This window comes from Macaca thibetana, chromosome 2, assembly GCF_024542745.1.
Source record: "Macaca thibetana thibetana isolate TM-01 chromosome 2, ASM2454274v1, whole genome shotgun sequence".
NCBI lineage: Eukaryota > Metazoa > Chordata > Mammalia > Primates > Cercopithecidae > Macaca > Macaca thibetana.
Window position 1 is genome coordinate 33,875,677 of NC_065579.1, and position 16,851 is coordinate 33,892,527.

At 40.9% G+C, this 16,851-nt stretch overlaps 1 protein-coding gene across 14 annotated transcripts in view; it reads left to right on the plus strand.

The window, feature by feature from the left end:
* The window catches only part of NEK11 (NIMA related kinase 11), a 310,384-nt gene that overhangs the window by 116,424 nt on the left and 177,109 nt on the right, over positions 1-16,851 (plus strand). For 11 of the 14 annotated variants that reach the window (XR_007722953.1, XM_050777796.1, XM_050777842.1 and 8 more), the window contains 4 exons: positions 5,178-5,297; positions 8,188-8,281; positions 11,249-11,356; positions 13,215-13,329. Coding sequence is in view for 13 of the 14 variants with exons in the window: in XM_050777796.1 (XP_050633753.1) it covers positions 5,178-5,297; positions 8,188-8,281; positions 11,249-11,356; positions 13,215-13,329 (437 nt within the window). In the remaining variant the exon portion in view is untranslated. The remainder of the gene's footprint in view (positions 1-5,177; positions 5,298-8,187; positions 8,282-11,248; positions 11,357-13,214; positions 13,330-16,851) is intronic. The other 3 variants (XM_050777800.1, XM_050777879.1, XM_050777858.1) reach the window with 1 other exon arrangement.

Below are 16,851 nucleotides of genomic sequence, written 5' to 3' on the forward strand. Positions count from 1 at the left end.
CCAGCAGGGCCAGGATCAGGGTGAGGAAAGTGAGGTGGAATTGTATAAGTTCAGGGTTGGGTCCTGTCCTTAAAATTTTGCTATTGTAGTCTTTATAGCTTTTTGAAATTAACTTTGATTTTTAAAAATAATTTTCATTAAAATTATCTTGGTTACTGAATTTTTTGGTGCCCCCTTAGATTTTGCTCCTGAGGTATCTCACTATCCTAAATCTTATGTTGGTCCTGGGAGTGTAGACATTGTCCATTACAGTCTGGGCAGTGGGAAAAAGTTTGTGTATTCTTGAACCCAGAGTGTGTTATTAATCTGTGCAATTAACCATGACACCATGCTACAACAAAAATATCTACTGTATTAAGCCTGGAATAGAAGACAGAGTCAATAAAATTTAGCATGAGGTAGGGGACAAGATGCCCAACTAGGTGCAGCCAGGTGGAACAGCTGCCACTGAGGGACCAGGACTACTGGCACACTCCTAACAGATGTTCCTGAGAGTGGCTGGAGAGAAGGCACAGAAGCTGGGCTGAAGGGGGAGGAAGTTGGGAATCCTGCATGGGGCCACTGTACACCTGTGCACCAGGACCCATTCCTGGTCTCCAGTGATGCTGGGGGAATGGGTGAGTTGAACTGGCAGGGAGCAACCTACTCTTGCCACAGGCCTCTGGAATTCCAGCTGGAGGAGACCCCTTGATCACCAGGGACACCTGAGTTGGTAGGGAGAGCTGCTTAGAGAAGTAGTAGGGGCAGCACACCAGCCGATGTGGAGCCCAGAGGGTTTGGTGCTTGAGTGTCTGCAGCAGAGCATGGCCAGGGAGACCATCCCCTTGGCTTGACTTGCTCCCATGGGAGACTTTAGACCCCGGGGAACTGTCAGACCTGAACTCTGCAGGCAGTCTTGCCCATCAGAGGAGGCTGATCTGACCTGAGCACCCCTTGATCTTCTGTCCTCTCCTGAGGCCCAGCCTGACCATGCCTGCTTGCAGTGCAGCCGCGGGTGCCCTGGGGGTCTACATCATAGCTCCTGTACTGCTGAGGAATCATGCCTGACTGGAGGAGAGATCCAGTGGGGAGACCTACTCCTTCCCCTAACTGCAGCTTCCCCAGGCTCACAGCCACACCCCTCCCCATGTTGCTTTTCTGGCATGTATATACATGGGCAGATTTTGACTTTCCTGCCCTGCCAACATGCGTGTGCCCTGCTACTGCTGCTGACGGGAGTGTATCCCACCTCACCTCCCCTGCCATTGCAGTCAGAGCCTTGGCGGCACAGAGACAGCCAGCCCTGGCCCTGCCAGCACCCTGCCCCTGTACCAACACTGCTGCTAGAGTGAAACTAGGTGCAGAGAACAGCGGACCCTTCCCTGCCCTGACATGCACTCCTACCTATGTGCGTGTCAACATGCACAGAGGTTGCACACAGACCTATGCCCACCAGTGCTGCACCTTGTGCTAGCACCACCACCAATAGGACCACATGCACAGTTGCCAGTGGAGGGACCCAGCTCCCTGAGCCATTCTGCTTCTGCTGCTGCTGTGAACGCCCCCAGGGAGACAGGCACCCTGACACCTGCTAGCACCTTTCCACAGCTGACAAGTGTGCACCCCTCCACACTGCCACTCCACCACCGCTGCCGCTGCTGGCACATGCAAGCAAGGATGGATCCTACTGCCACCATCCTACAAAATGCTTTGGCTGGCACCACCCATCAGAGTGTAGTGACCAGCTGTCCAGAAGCACATTGGGCCCCCCAGTGCAATGAGTTGATGACCTTGAGGAGCCAGAGAGCAAAGTTGGGGCCCAATACAAGTCTCCCAGAGTTAGAGCACACAGCCCAGGAGTTCGGAGCTGAGCACTGACTGCCTAAAATTTTCCAGAAACAAAGCCAGTCTACTGAATCCACCTTATACCAAAATCAAACTGTCAAAGTTATCAAATAGAATAAAAGGAAAAAAACTTCAAAGATTGAAGGAACTTCAGCCCCAAAGATGAGAAAGAGCCAGTGCAAGAACTTCGAGAACTCAAAAAACCAGACTGCCTTCTTTCCTCCAGGTGACCACAGTACCTCTGTAGCAAGGGTTCTAAGCCAGGCTGAGGCTGAAATGACAGAAATAGAATTCTGAATATTAATAGGAATGAAGATCATTGAGATGCAGGAGCACATTGAAACACAATCCAAGAAAGCTAAGAAACATAATAAAATGATACAGGAGCTGACAGACGAAATAGCCAGTATAGAAAAGAATGTAACTGACCCGATTGAGCTGAAAATCACACTATAAGAATTTCAGGCCAGTCACAGTGGCTCACGCCTGTAATCCCAGCAGTTTGGGAGGCTGAAGTGGGTGGATCATTTGAGGTCAGGAGTTCGAGACCAGCCTGGCCAACATGGCGAAACCCCATCTCTACAAAAATTAGCCAGGTGCCTGTAATCCCAGTTACCAAGGAGGCTGTGGCAGGAGAATTGCTTGAACCTGGGAGGCGGAGGTTTCAGTGAGCTGAGATAGCACCATTGCACTCCGGACTGAATGATGGAGTGAGACTCCATCTCAAAAAAAAAAAAAAAAAAAAAAAAAAAAAAAAAAAAATGCAATCTCTAGTATTACTATCAGAATGCACCTAGCTGAAGAAAGAATCTCAGAGCTTGAAGACTGGTTTTCTGAAATAAGACAGGGAAGAATAGAGAAAAAGGAATGAACAAAATCTGCAAGAAATATGGGATTGTGTAAAAGAGATCAAATCATGTCCCTGAAAGAGGTGGGGAAAATTGAAGCAACTTAGAAAACATAGAAATATGTTACATAGAAACATAGAAATTTCATCCATGAGAACTTCCCCAACCTAGCTAAAGAGGCCAACACTCAAATTCAGAAAATGCAAAGAGCCTCAGTAAGATACTTCACAGGAAGATCATCCCCAGGACACATAATCATCAGATTTTCCAAGATCAGAATGAAAGAAAAAATGTTAAAGGCAGTTGGAGAGAAAGGTCAGGTCACATACAAAGGGAAGCCCATCAAACTAACAGCAGATCTCTCAGCTGAAACCTTACAAGCCAGAAGAGACTGAGGACCAACATTCAACATTCTTAAAGAAAAGAAATTCCACCAAGAATTTCGTATCTGGCCAAACTAAGCTTCATAAGCGAAGGAGAAATAAGATCCTTTTCAGACAAGCAAATACTGAGGGAATTTGTTACTACCAGACCTGCCTTATAAGACCTCCCGAAGGAAGCACTAAATATAGAAAGGAAAGACCATTACCAGCCACTACCGGTATACACTGAAGTACACAGACTATAAGTGACACTATAGAGCAACCATACAAACAAGTCTGCATAATAACCAGATAACATCGTGATGACAGGATTAAATCCACGCAGCTCAATACTGACCTTGAATGTAAACAGACCAAATGCCACAATTAAAAGGCACTGTGCAGAGTCGGATAAAGAAGCAAGGCCCAACTATATACTGTCTTTAAGAGACCCATCTCACATGCAATGGCACACATAGGCTCAAAGTAAAGGATGGAGAAAAATCTACCAAGCAAATGGAAAATAGAAAAAAGCAGGGGTTGCTATTCTAATTTCAAACCAAACAGACTTTATACCAAAAATAATCAAAAAAGACAAGGGCATTACATAATGGTAAAGGGTTCAATTCAACAAGAAGATCTAACTCTCCAAAATATACGTGCACCCAATACAGGACCACCCAGATTCATAGGGCAAGTTCTCAGAAACTTTACACCAGACAGAATGGTGGATCATGAGGTCAAGAGATCGAGACCATCCTGGCCAACATGGTGAAACCCCGTCTCTACTAAAAATACAAAAATTCACTGGGTGTGGTGGCACGCACCTGTAGTCCCAGCTACTCAGGAGGCTGAGGTTGCAGTGAGCTGAAATCGCACCACTGCACTCTAGCCTGGTGACAGAGTGAGACTCCGTCTCAAAAAAAAAAAAAAAGATGCTGGTGAGGGTGAAGAGAGAAAGGAACACTCATACACCATTGGTGGAAGTGTAAATTAGTTCAACCATTGTGGAAAACATTGTGGTAATTCCTTAAAGACCTAAAAATAGAATACCATTTGACCCAGCAATCCCATTACTGGATATATACCTGGAGGAATATAAATCATTCTGTCATAAAGACACATACACGCATATGTTCATTGCAGCGTTGTTCACAATAGCAAAGACATGGAATCAACCTAAATGCCCATCAATGGTACACTAGATAAAGAAAATGTGGTACGTTTATGCCATGGGATACTACACAGTCATAAAAATAACAAGATCATGTCCTTTGCAGCAACATAGACAGAGCTGGAGGCCATTATCCTTAGCAAAGTAATGCATGACCAGAAAACCAAATAATGCATGTTCTCACTTATAAGTGGGAGCTAAATGATGAGGACATGTGGACACACAGAGGGGAACAACAGACACTGGAATTTTTCAGAGGGTGGAGAGTGGGAGGAGGGAGAGGATCAGGAAAAATAACTAATCGGTACTCGGCTTAATATGTGGGTGACAAAATAATCTGAACAACAAACCCCTATGACTCGAGTTTACCTGTATAACCTGCACATGCACCCCTGAACTTTAAATAAAAGTTAAAAAATAAGATTTAGCTATTATAATACTAGCATTTGGAATACTTTTTATGTGCTAGGCACTGTTCATGTGTTATCTCATGTGATACTTACTATGGCCCATTCTTTGCAGATGAGAAAACTGAGATTCAGGGAGGTTCAGTTACTTGCCCAAGGCCACAGAGCTAATGAGTGGTGGAGGTGGGATTCAAACTCTGCCTAACTCTAAAAATTATGTGTTTTATACACATAGTGGAATTACTGTGCCCGTCTATTTACTCTTTGATGGCCGAGATCCTAATTTGTTTTACTTTACGAAAACTAGTCATTGGCGATGAAACGAGCAGGAATTTGGAAAGTAAATAATTTCCTTTAAACAAGAATATAATTTGGGAAGTGTTGCTTATTAACTACAGTCCTGGTTGGCTCATTACATACCCAAAGCTTATTAGGTTTTGCCTGGCCTGTCTCAAGATGCTTTTGCTCTCAGTAGTGTAGTAATACTTTTATAAAATATTTGTTTAATTTTTCTGAACATGTTTGGGATGGGCTATATGAGGGGAATCTTTGTTATTTATAGGCAAAAAAGGATCCACCTGCAGACTCTGAGGGCACTGTCAGAAGTACAGAAAATGACTCCAAGAGAAAGGATGAGGCTGAGAAAGCTCCAGGCAGCTGATGAGAAAGCCAGGAAGCTGAAGTAAGTTGCATTTCCTTTAGGCACTCATGCTCGGTACTACTTCTCAGGGCTCTCAGGGAATTTACAGAGAAAAGCAGAAACCAAAACAGGAAACCCCAATGCATACGATTATGTATTTATGTGTTTATTCATTCACTCGTTCACTTCAAGATGACTATTGAGCCATAGATTGAATGTCAGGTGCTATTAATATCAGGCTTTCAGTCTTGTGTGAAGGGAAAGATTAACTATTTGGGAGGTTATTAGTGATGAAAATAGAGTCAATTTCCAAATGAAACCTCATTGCTGTTGACAGCTTCTGCACATACCCCAGCAGGAGACATCACTGTTTTACCCAGATTCCCTAGGTGCTTGCTACGTACCTTCTACCAGGAGACCTCACTTATTTATAGGAAGGAGACTTTATTGGCAGGAAATTGTTAGCTTTTGAAAGAAGTAGATGGGAAACAGAGCTCTGTTCTGTCAAGTGAAGCCTTTAGAAAAGTCTATGCTCAGGGCGGTGTTGCTGGTGGGAGATATCACTAGTAATTAGAGTATTTACATGAAAAAGTGAAATTTCAGGTGTTAGCCAGGATGTAGAGAAAAGGGATCCCTTGTGCAGTAGTGGTGAGAATGTAAATCAGTACAGCCATTATGGAAAAATAGGATGAAGATTCCTCTAAAAATTAAAAATAGAACTACCATATGATCCGGGAGTCCTACATTTGGATTTATATCCAATGAAATCAGTATATCAAAAAGATACTTACACTCCAATGTTCATTGCAGAATTATTCAGAGTAGCCAAGATATGGAATCAACGTATGTATCCATCAACAGATAAGGGGATAAATAAAATGTGGTATAAATACATACAATGGAGTACTATTTAGCCTTAAAAAAGAAGGGAATCCCATCATTTGCAACAACATGGATGAACCTGGAGGACATTATGTTAAGAGAAATAAGCCAGGCATAGAAAGACAAACACTGCGTAATATCACTTATATGTGGAATCTTAAAAAGTTGAATTCACAAAAGAGGGAAGTAGAATGGTGGTTACTAGGGGAAAGGGGGCATGAATGGGGAAATGTTGGTCAAAGGGTAAAAAGTTTCAGTCAGACAGGAGAAATATGTTTTGGAGATCTATTGTACAACATTGTGACTGTGATTAATAACATTGTTTTGTATTTTTGAAAATTGCTAACAGAGTAGAGCTTGATTTAATCATCCTACAATGTATACATATATGAAAACATCACATAGTATATATAAATCTAAAATTTTTTGTCAATTAAGTTTTAATAAAACTGAAAAAAATACATGTATAAAATGAAATTTCAAAGAGCCTAAGAGCCTCAATTTCTGAAAAACTGATTTATCTGTTGGTAGGTTATCAAATTTCCTAATTTTTCTTATTTTTTCTTCCTCTGTCAATGTTTTGGTAGTTTAGGAGCCCCAGTCAAGAACTAGAGAGACAGAAAGAACCTGAACACAAATCTGTTCCTTTTGTTACCTTGTTAATTTATCTGAAAACTGATTTAGAGGTGTCCTTGTACTTAGAATGAATATCATGATAAGCCAAATAAGAATCTGTGAGTCTATTTTCCCTTGACATGTGCTTTCTTTAATAAATGGGTAGAAAAAGATTTCCATGAAAGTAGATTGTGAGCAGTGGTGTGCTGGTGAATATTTAATAACCAGCTCTGGATTTGAAGGGGGCTGCTGATTTCTGTGATATAAATACTTCCACTGTGGCCAATATCAAGCTACCAATATGATATCATTTAATTTTCAGTTGGGAAGATATTTACACAGTCTGCTCTTGGGAGCCAATACAAGTTGGCTTCTGCAAACCACTGTGACATTGAATGTGAGTTTTACTGGGAAAATATATTCACATAAATTGCTTGAGCCATTGCATCAGCTCACAGCCCCAAATCTGTTTGTAATACCTCAGAAATGGTGATATTTCCAAGGTGCCATGATTCATGTCATTGGCTGAGGGTAAAAGGAAAATTAAATCTCTGATAGGAACAGATTAAAAAGGTAAATTTAATAATATATGCAGATTACAAAATATTTACATTAAAACTGTTTTTTAATACAAAGAAGTCACATATCTTTCACATGTTACACTAATATATTTTTCTTATTTGAAGGTAATGGTTTTAAATAAAGTTTGGCCTTGATTTTGTGAATAAATTGTATTGGAATTGTTTCTAATTGTTGATTGTAGAATCAAGGGGGTCTTGTGTTTTAGCTAGAAAATTACTCTATTGTCAGAAGAATTATAACGTACCCATTTTAGAGACAAGAAAGTTTGACCAGAAGGGTGTTCAGTGAGGAAAACCTGAGTATCAATTAGCCCACAAGTAATCAGAGAACTCAAATCTTTCTCCCAGTTCAGTAGCAGGTCTCTTAAACTCACTCTCCTGTAATAAGAGAAAACAAAGTAAATGTGTCTAGAAAAATTCCCCTGTACAATAACTCCCATATATTTCCTCATACATCCTTTGATATGTGGCTCTAGTTTTACTCTTTATGGATTTGTTCATCCTGAAAGCAGTTTTTGTGTTATTAGTATGTGTTAGGCACTGTGCTAGGCATTGGGAACACATAGCTCTGTCATTGCACTTGGAGAACACACAGAGAGGAGCACTGCCTTCTCCTGCTGCTGCATTTTGGGATTTGTAAGGGTGAATAAGGAACCAGAACATCCTGTGTGTGCTTTAAAAGCTTTAAAAGCTGGGTGCTGCACCACATTCACCTTGATGAGGAAGAGAACTGATGGCCTGATTTTCTAATCCCCCAGTCGATCTGTTGAAATAAGGATCACATTCATCTGTACAATATAGACATGGTTTTAGCAATTCACAGTTATTTTTCTACATTCACTTTAAACTTATAGAAAGATTGTGGAAGAAAAATATGAAGAAAATAGCAAACGAATGCAAGAATTGAGATCTCGGAACTTTCAGCAGCTGAGTGTTGATGTACTCCATGTAAGTATCCTCTTATTTTAAAGTTTACATGAAAATTTTTCTTGCTTCAGATTCATGGCGATGATTGGGTAGGAAAAGGGACGAGGGAGAAAACAAGAACACCCAGATTAACTTTGCCGAGTTCTAGGAAGGATTCTAGAATGTAGGTCAACAGTTGGTGACAACGATTCGAAGTGGTTGTAGCGAGAGGTGGGTCAATTGATCCATTTAACAAAAATCAAGTGCCTACTCTGCACAAGACAACTGAATTGGCACTGAATGCGTAACTGATGGGTTAAAAGGATTAGCTGACAGAACAAATGTGTGTGTATCTAATTTTTAATTCCACCCATGCTATTGTTGCTTTACCTCTTTAGTACATTGTTCTCTTTGGTTTTTATTCTTTTCCTTTTTATTTTGTTTCTTACCCATTTTGTTGTACACTGTGTTGATAACTTCATTCAAATTTTAACTGCCATAGATGTTCAATAATGAATAGAGTTGCAGATTCACATGAAATGACCTCGGCATGTCCTCGGCATTCCAAATCTGTAAATAGCAAACACCATTTTCTCTAATGGTTGACAGTGTCTCCACAGGCCTTGGGTAGGCTCTGATTAATAAATAAGGTGGTCTTTACAATGTCAAATTTGGGCAATAGATGTCAATACCAACCTCATAGCTCTTCAGGTAAAAGCAACTTGGGATGAAGCCATTTTTATAGAGAACTTCTACTATCTCAAATTCTGATTTTTATTAATGGAGATCCCTGCATGTGAGAGATTCTCTCCTTTAGCAGGAAGCACCAAGCCCCCTGAGGCTGCGGGTACAATCCCCCAAGCCCCAGGGATGCTAATTCTGTTGTAGCTTAGTTATCAGAGGGCTCCAAACCTTGGGGCATGCATGAGACCTCACCCTCAGCCAGATAGGGCCCCTCTTAAGGGGAGATCTGCCAGTAATGCATCTTTCTCAATTATTTAGGGGTTCTATGTGCTTTGGAGTTCTAAAAATCCCAAGTTGGGACCAATAAGAGGCCTAGCTTCCTCTAACCTCAGGAGTCTTCCTCTGTTTGATGGACCAGTTAGCAGACAATGTGGGGATGCTGGTTTGATATGTGCTCAATTCCATCCCCCTTTTCCCACCCATCCGCCACTCCATTTAAGTGAAGTCCCCATGTGGGATTTGTTGCAGGCTACGGAGACTTGGGAGATGGGTTCTTTCCTGCTCAGGGAACTTGGTGAGTGAAGAACCTGCTGGCTGAAAGGCCATGGGGTCAACAATAGGGCTGGATCCCTGTTTGGAGAAGGGTCTTGATGCCACCACTATGGAAGGACTCAAGCCCCCCTCTGAAAACTGGGTGCCTTTCTTCAACTTCCCACACACGTCTAGGCCCTGCAAATGATAACCTGTGAAGATGGGTCTTCTTCTTTGGTTCAGTCTGCTTTGTCCCCCTACAGTCCTGAGAACTGCACATTCCCACAGGTCCTGGCAAGGAGGCTGACAGAATTATAAGAATTCTGAGTGTGTTCATGTGTAAAGTACTTGTTTATTCAGCTATAGAAATGGGGACATAGTTTTCTAGAATGCTCAGAAATGTTGTATTTCTTATAAGTCCTCTGCTAATTCCTATGCTGCTGGTCTGATTCCTGTGTACACTCTGATTAATAATGAATAGAAGATGGGCCTCCTGAAAGCAGCGCTTCACCTCAGATGAGGGAAGACTTGGAAAACCACTGCTGAATAGACCTTGTCATAATCTCTTTAGGGTCTTGTCTTCCTCTTATAAATCAGGGATCCCTGATTCTAAGGGATTTTCCCCCTAAGATTGAAAATGAAGAAGTACAGGCATGGTATTATTTTGTTTTATAAAATCTAAATGACTTCATTCTTGAAGTTACCATATGGCAAAAAAGAAATGTAGTTTCAAGTATGAGCTTAAATATTAGTGTCTGATAATTTGCTTTTTTGCTTTTCTTCTTTGACCCTTCAAGATCACCATGTTTGTGTTCTTTTATATTGGATGGAATTATTATTGGTGTTATGACTACACTGTATTAGGTCTTGTCTTCCTCTTATAAATCAAGGTCCTTTGGGGGTCCTGAAGTGACTGAAGATAAGCCTGAGATCATATGGCAGGCAGAATCCCAAGAAATGTTCTTATCCATATATTATTCCACAGAACATGGGAGCTAGACACAAAGTTCTGATCTTGGCCCAACTCAGATGAAGAAAGAGAGGATTTCACAAGGGTCCTATGAATTCCCAACTCATCACTTCCCCAGTGACTTCCCATTTTCATCCCCTTCCCATCAGCAAGGAGCAAAGGGAGCAGGAGGGGAAGCGACTGATGCTGATGCTGTTGTGGACAAAGACTGTGGTTCATTCTTTGATCTTCTGAGATTAGTGCCACCACTGTCTTTGGCCCTGAGCTTTCCAGAAGCATGTTTCCTATGTTTATATATTGACGGCAGAAATGCTCCAGGCAGATAGATGGCTGTTGAGTCTGTTTTGCTTGAACACTGTGTCCTCTTGCCAGCTGGTTCAGGCCCACAGACTGGATGGCTCAGCATCCCCAGGCATCTTGCTCTCTTTTGTGCAGTCACATCAGCCATTTCCCTCTGGCACATTGTCAGCATCCCACCTCTCTTTCAAATGTTTTCAGGAAAACCTTCTCAGCCCACTTGGGTCTGCAATCAATGGACCCTCCTCCAAATTCTTACGGCTTATAGTATTCTCAAACTTGAAATGCACCTTGATTTCCTATGAATCTTGTTAAGATGCAGATTCTGATTCGATTAGACCAGATGCAGCCTGAGATGTTGCATTTCTTATAAGCCCTCTGCTATTTCCTATGCTGCTGGTCTATTTCCTATGTACACTCTGATTAATAATGAATAGAAAATGGGCCTCCTGAAAGCAGCACTTCACCTCAGATGAGGGAAGACTTGGAAAACCACTGCTGAACAGACCTTGTCATAATCTCCTTAGGAAAAAACACATTTAATAGGAATGGAAGAAAAGGAGGAGCAACCTGAGGGAAGACTTTCTTGTTCACCCCAGGACGAGGATGAAGAGAGGTGGCAAGACAGGGAAGAGGCAAGTTTAATCATATTCACACACTATTCAGCACAAAAGTGAGGCAGGTTTAATGATACCCAGAGAACAAAGGGGAAATCAAATGGGAAGCTGAACACTTTGCAGAGGAGCCTGAAGGGTTTTAAATGTAGCAGGAAAAAGCTTCATTGAGCTGAAAAAGATGAAATGAATATAGGAAAGAGATTAATCAGATGCAAGAGGCTAAAGAAAAATGTGATAAAGAAGAAGAGGAAGAGAAAAATGCTCCCATCTTTGAGTGCTTTCCTTCCCCTTTCCCATACACATGTTTATGATTTAATTTCTTACTAATCTCACTGGAGCTCTGTTCTCTATTCCTTCTTCCATCTCTCTTGCCTGGCGGAAGCAAGCTACTTTATATTTCTAAAGCACTTACAGGAGAGAATCAGAGTTATGGGAGAGAATGGGCTCTATGTCACCTCTTAAACATGTTATAAAAATTATTTGAGGCATGTAGGAGAGTGGCTTGCTTTGTTTTTCAGACCCTAGCTGACAAGGCCTTTTATTTTGGCAGGCATTTTCTGGTTGGCTGAATTTGGGCTTTAAAATCTTGACGCACCATCGAATGTGGAATCATGTTAGGCACTGTTTCTCTAAAGAATGACAGCTTAAAGCAGTTAGATACCATAATACGTAAGACAGGCCAGGTCTGTCTTTGATCCTGTGGCGTATACAGTTGTGCTGGGGCTAAAGTTAGGTCTCTGTGAAAAGTACATAGCAGATCAGGTCTCTATACATAGAGTGGTAATGGGGACCAAAGATCAGACCATGTCCTTCTCCTTCTAAAAGAAGCATTTATAATAATTCTATCTTTCTCTTCAAAGAGAAACAGCAAATCAAAGTTAATTGAGAGTCCAAATACATTGTTATTTTCAAATAATTTTCAAAGTGCACGTAAAGATGTATTTCATGTACTCTTTGTTCTTTATCCATAAAGTTCTCTGTGTACTCTCAGCAATCCTTTGAAATTTGGAACCAATTTCACCTCCTGAAACAATTATTGTATAGTACAGAAAACTGACTTCTTAAAAACACTTTATGATGATATTCTCACAAATACTGCACTGCAGTGTGGCATGGCTTCATTTCACTTATTGAGATTAGATTGAACTTTCTTTTAAATTTTGTTTTATTAAAAAGATACTCTTGGAGTAGTTTCCCATGAAAACCATTTATCAAGAAAAATAGATCAACTCAGCACCAGCTCCAGGTTCAAACACAAATACACACACACACACACACACACACACACACACACACATAACTAAGGGAAAAAGGCAAAATGATTTATTGAAATACCTACTGATTTTGGCTAAACCTTTTATTTTTTTTAAGCGTGAATTCTTTCATCATGTGGTCTCTTAGATCTTTTTCTTTTAGGAAATTGGAATTCATAGAATCACAGAGATTTAAAGCTAGAGGGGAACTTGTAAGTCATTCAAGCTAACACCTTTAATTTTGAGATGCAGAAACTAAGCAGGGCTGGAGTAGGGTGTGGTAACTGGAATATCCTAGGTGCCAAATTGAAGGAGGCCCCCCTCAGCTGTCAATGGAGTGAGTACCTTCAATTGGTACCTTGGGCACCCCACTTGGCTTACCTAGTCATGATCCTGAAACTGAGCCCATGAAGGTTAAATGCTTTGTGCAAAGTCACCTGTCTCATTGATTCAGGGCTGTTTCTGTTATCCCAGCTTACCTCCTGAAGTTTGAAAATGTTTAAGGGAGAGGATTAGGTAGGCTTGTTTCCAAGTAGTCTTCTAAGTAAGAATATTTTTTTCATTTGTGGTAGTGCTGTTTCCTTCTATCAGCATCTCATGAATTGTTAATTACCTTCCACAAGGAATTTGATGAACCGACTTTAGAGAACCTGTCTGAACCTCAGCCTATTCCTTCCATGGACCTCCGCAAACTTGAATCAATTGTAGAGGATGCCACATCTGACCTTGGATATCATGGTACGTGTTTGCATTGGTTTTCACAAGGATGCTCACAGCTGCTGCCCAGGTTGCTGTGGCTGACTTTGCAGTGGGCCTGTCTGGCCTCTGAGAGAAGCTCTGGGTATATGCAGTACCTGCTATCAGTTTGCCAGGGCTGGGCTATGACCAGGATGAAAAGTAGAGAAGCTAAGGATTTTTCTGTCCTCTCTATCTTCTTTGCAATAGTGAGGATGAGTTGGAAACTCACACCTGATAAGAGACCTCTTCTGGGTGGGTTAAACAATGTTGTCGTTAACTTGACTTTGGAATTGTGCGAACTCTGAATGCTCTGGAGCACTGTGTTTTCCCTGTTCTGTAAATGGTTCTCCCAACTGTCGTAAATTTAAATTGAAGAAATGAAGCCAGGCTTTGGAAAATCAACTATGCAGTTGTGCATTACCAGAAAATAAAAGTGCTCAGAGCAGGAATACAAAGGCAGGCCTGTAGGATGGCTGACTTTGCTAGAGGACTTCCTGATGCCTTTGCTACCTCAGACTACACAGCAAACGAGTACACTTCCAGCAAACCTCTATTTTCACTTGGGATAAGACTTTAATCAGTGGTCCACATGGAGCAGATACATCCAAATGGAGTAGGTACATCATAAGCTAACGGTTAAATGCATGGGTTTTGGAGTAAAAAAGTTGGCTCTATCAGAAAAGGCCCTGACAACATAATCTCTCTAGGTCTCTGCTTTCCTATCTATGAAATAAGAATAATAATGCCTTCTTTCAGGGTTGTTGTGAAGAGCAAATGAGATGTGGCATGTGGAGAGGTCTTAGTTCAGTGCCCAGCATACAGTAAGTGCTGAAGAAGGGGAAGCAGTTATGACACTTTGAGCAAAGAAGGGTTATCAATGTAAGTGTCTTCTCAGTATAGTTCACCGGTCTCCCCAGTGCCTAGAGCAAAGTTCCAGGAACATTCTAAGCACTCTATAATTCTTGACTGAATTAATGAGTGGATGAATACATGAATGAATGTTAGTCTGGACCTCTGAGAAGCAGATGCTAAGTCAGGACTACAATTGCAGTGTTACTTTTAGAGAAAATGCTTACATAAAAGAAAGTAAAGAAGAGCTAGAAAAAACCAGGGGAACCATTAGACCACTGATTAAAGTCTTATTCCAAGTGAAAAGAGAGGTTTGGTGGAGGTGAACTAGATTGCTCTGCAGTCAGAGGTAGCAAAGGCGTCAGGAAGTCCTCTAGCAAAGTGAGCCATCCTACAGGCCTGCCTTTGTATTCCTACTGTGCTCCAGTAGTCGCCCATCAGGAGGCATCATAGCCTCTGAGAGAATGCAGAGATGGATTTCAGAGCACAGCAGCTGGGATCCTTGGCCAGTTGCACTCTGTGTTATTGGAGGTCTTCAAGTGCATCCTTATGGCTGCACAATGATATAAGAGCTCTCTTTGGCAGCAGTGTAGCTGTCTTCTCAAGTTGAGAATTAAGGTAGTGAACCTTGGGTTATCTTGTCTTCTTATCCCAGATTTGCACTTGAAGTCTTCTTGATAGAGCTGTTAGAGCCTGTGCTGCCTCCTTCAGCTGTATGGAGACAAGATTGGCATTAGCCAACTTTTGAAATGGTGCTATGGAAGCCATCTTGTAACAGACATTCTTGACAAACAAATATGTATTTCAGATGAATTTCTATCTTAGGCTTTTTATGATATTTAATATATTATTTGTTAGTTTCCAAAAGTAAAATTCAGAAGTATAGAAATATCCCATGGACTTCTATTTCTAAAAATAGAAATGTCAGAGACATTAGAACCAGAGCAACTCCATCTTGAGTAAGGGCTGAGTAAAATAAGGCTGAGACCTACTGGGCTGCATTCCCTGGAGGTTAAGGCATTCTTTGTCACAGGGTGAGACAGGAGGTCAGCACAAAATACAGGTCATAAAGACCTTGGTGATAAAACAGGTTGTAGTAAAGAAGCCAGCCAAAGCCCACCAAACCCAAGATGGCAATGAAAGTGACCTCTGATCATCCTCATTGCTCATTATATGTAAATTATAATGCATTAGCATGCTAAAAGACACTCCCACCAGCACCGTGACAATTTACAAATGCCATGACACATGGGAAGTTACTTTATGTGGTCTAAAAGTAGGAGGAATCCTCAGTTCCGGGAGTTTCCCACCCCTTTCCTGGAAAACTCGTGAATAATCCACCTGTTGTTTAGCATATAATCAAGAAACAACTATAAGTCTATTCAGTCGAGCAGCTCATGCCACTACTCTGCCCATGGAGTAATCATTCTTTTGTTTCTTTACTTTCTTAATAAACTTGCCTCCACTTTTCTCTATGAACTTGCCCTGAATTCTTTCTTGTGCGAGGTCTGAATTGGACCCTTTTCCAGTGACAGAAAGCTGAGAAAGTTAGGCAGTATGTAACTCCCGATACCTGTGGCTTGTGCTCTGCTGGAGGACAGAGCCATCACTATTTATGCATAGGAAGCCCCAGGGCAGGATATTGAATGGGTGGTCTAGGACCAAAAAGTCTGAGCTTCCTCCTGATTTCAAATAGGAAAAGTACTTAATACTTCATTTCATAGATGAGAATCCAAAGACATTGAATGTCTTGCTTAAGGACTGCAGAGTTCCTGCTTTCTATCTAGTACACCACCCTTTCCATTTCCCCCAAAGGATGTGTTTCTGGTGGTGGTGGGTAGAAGCAATCGACTTGTAAGAAACAGAAAAACATATCAAAGAAATTGGACTTTCGAAAGGCAGAGTCTTTGTCATGTGTCTCTTTGCTAATTTTTGTGAACTGTAGTAGCCAAATTACTCCCAAGCTAGTCTTGACCACAGGTTCCGGCTACTATGGGAAACTCAAGCTATGTCCTTCTTACCTCTCATTTTGTCCTTTGTCATGGAGATTTCAGTATGGTAGACAGTGTGTTGATTTACCAGCCAAAGTGGAAATCATCAAATCTACTTCTTTGACCACTTTGTTCATATTGTAATGTAAAGACTACTTAGGACTCTATGATAAACTATCAGATTAGAAAAAATACATAATAGTTTTAGGTGGATCAGATGCCTTGTAAAATACTTTAAACATTTCCGTTATTTTTTCCTGTCTGTAAATTCATACTTTCTAAATGCTATTCTTTCTTAATATTAAATTCAAAAAATAAACTTAGAACTATGAAAATATAACTTTGGTAAGCATTTAGGTTGATTCTATGTCTTTGCTATTGTGCATAGTGCTATAATGAACCTAAAACAAAAGTAAAAAAAGAAGAAAAAAAAGAAAATGCAAGCTTTGGGTTTGACAAATCATTAGAAAGGTGGGCAACTACCAGAAAATTAGTGATCACAGAGATTAATTGAGGTTTTGAAACATGAGACTTAATTTGTTGATGAACTCTGAAGTGGTTAATTATTTTTTCAATGCTTTTTGCCTTTTAGAAGATTAGACTGCAAACTTTCAGCACCCAAAGGAATTTTTTATTAGTTTATTTTTTATTTGGCATGTATATGTAAAATAAAATTACACAG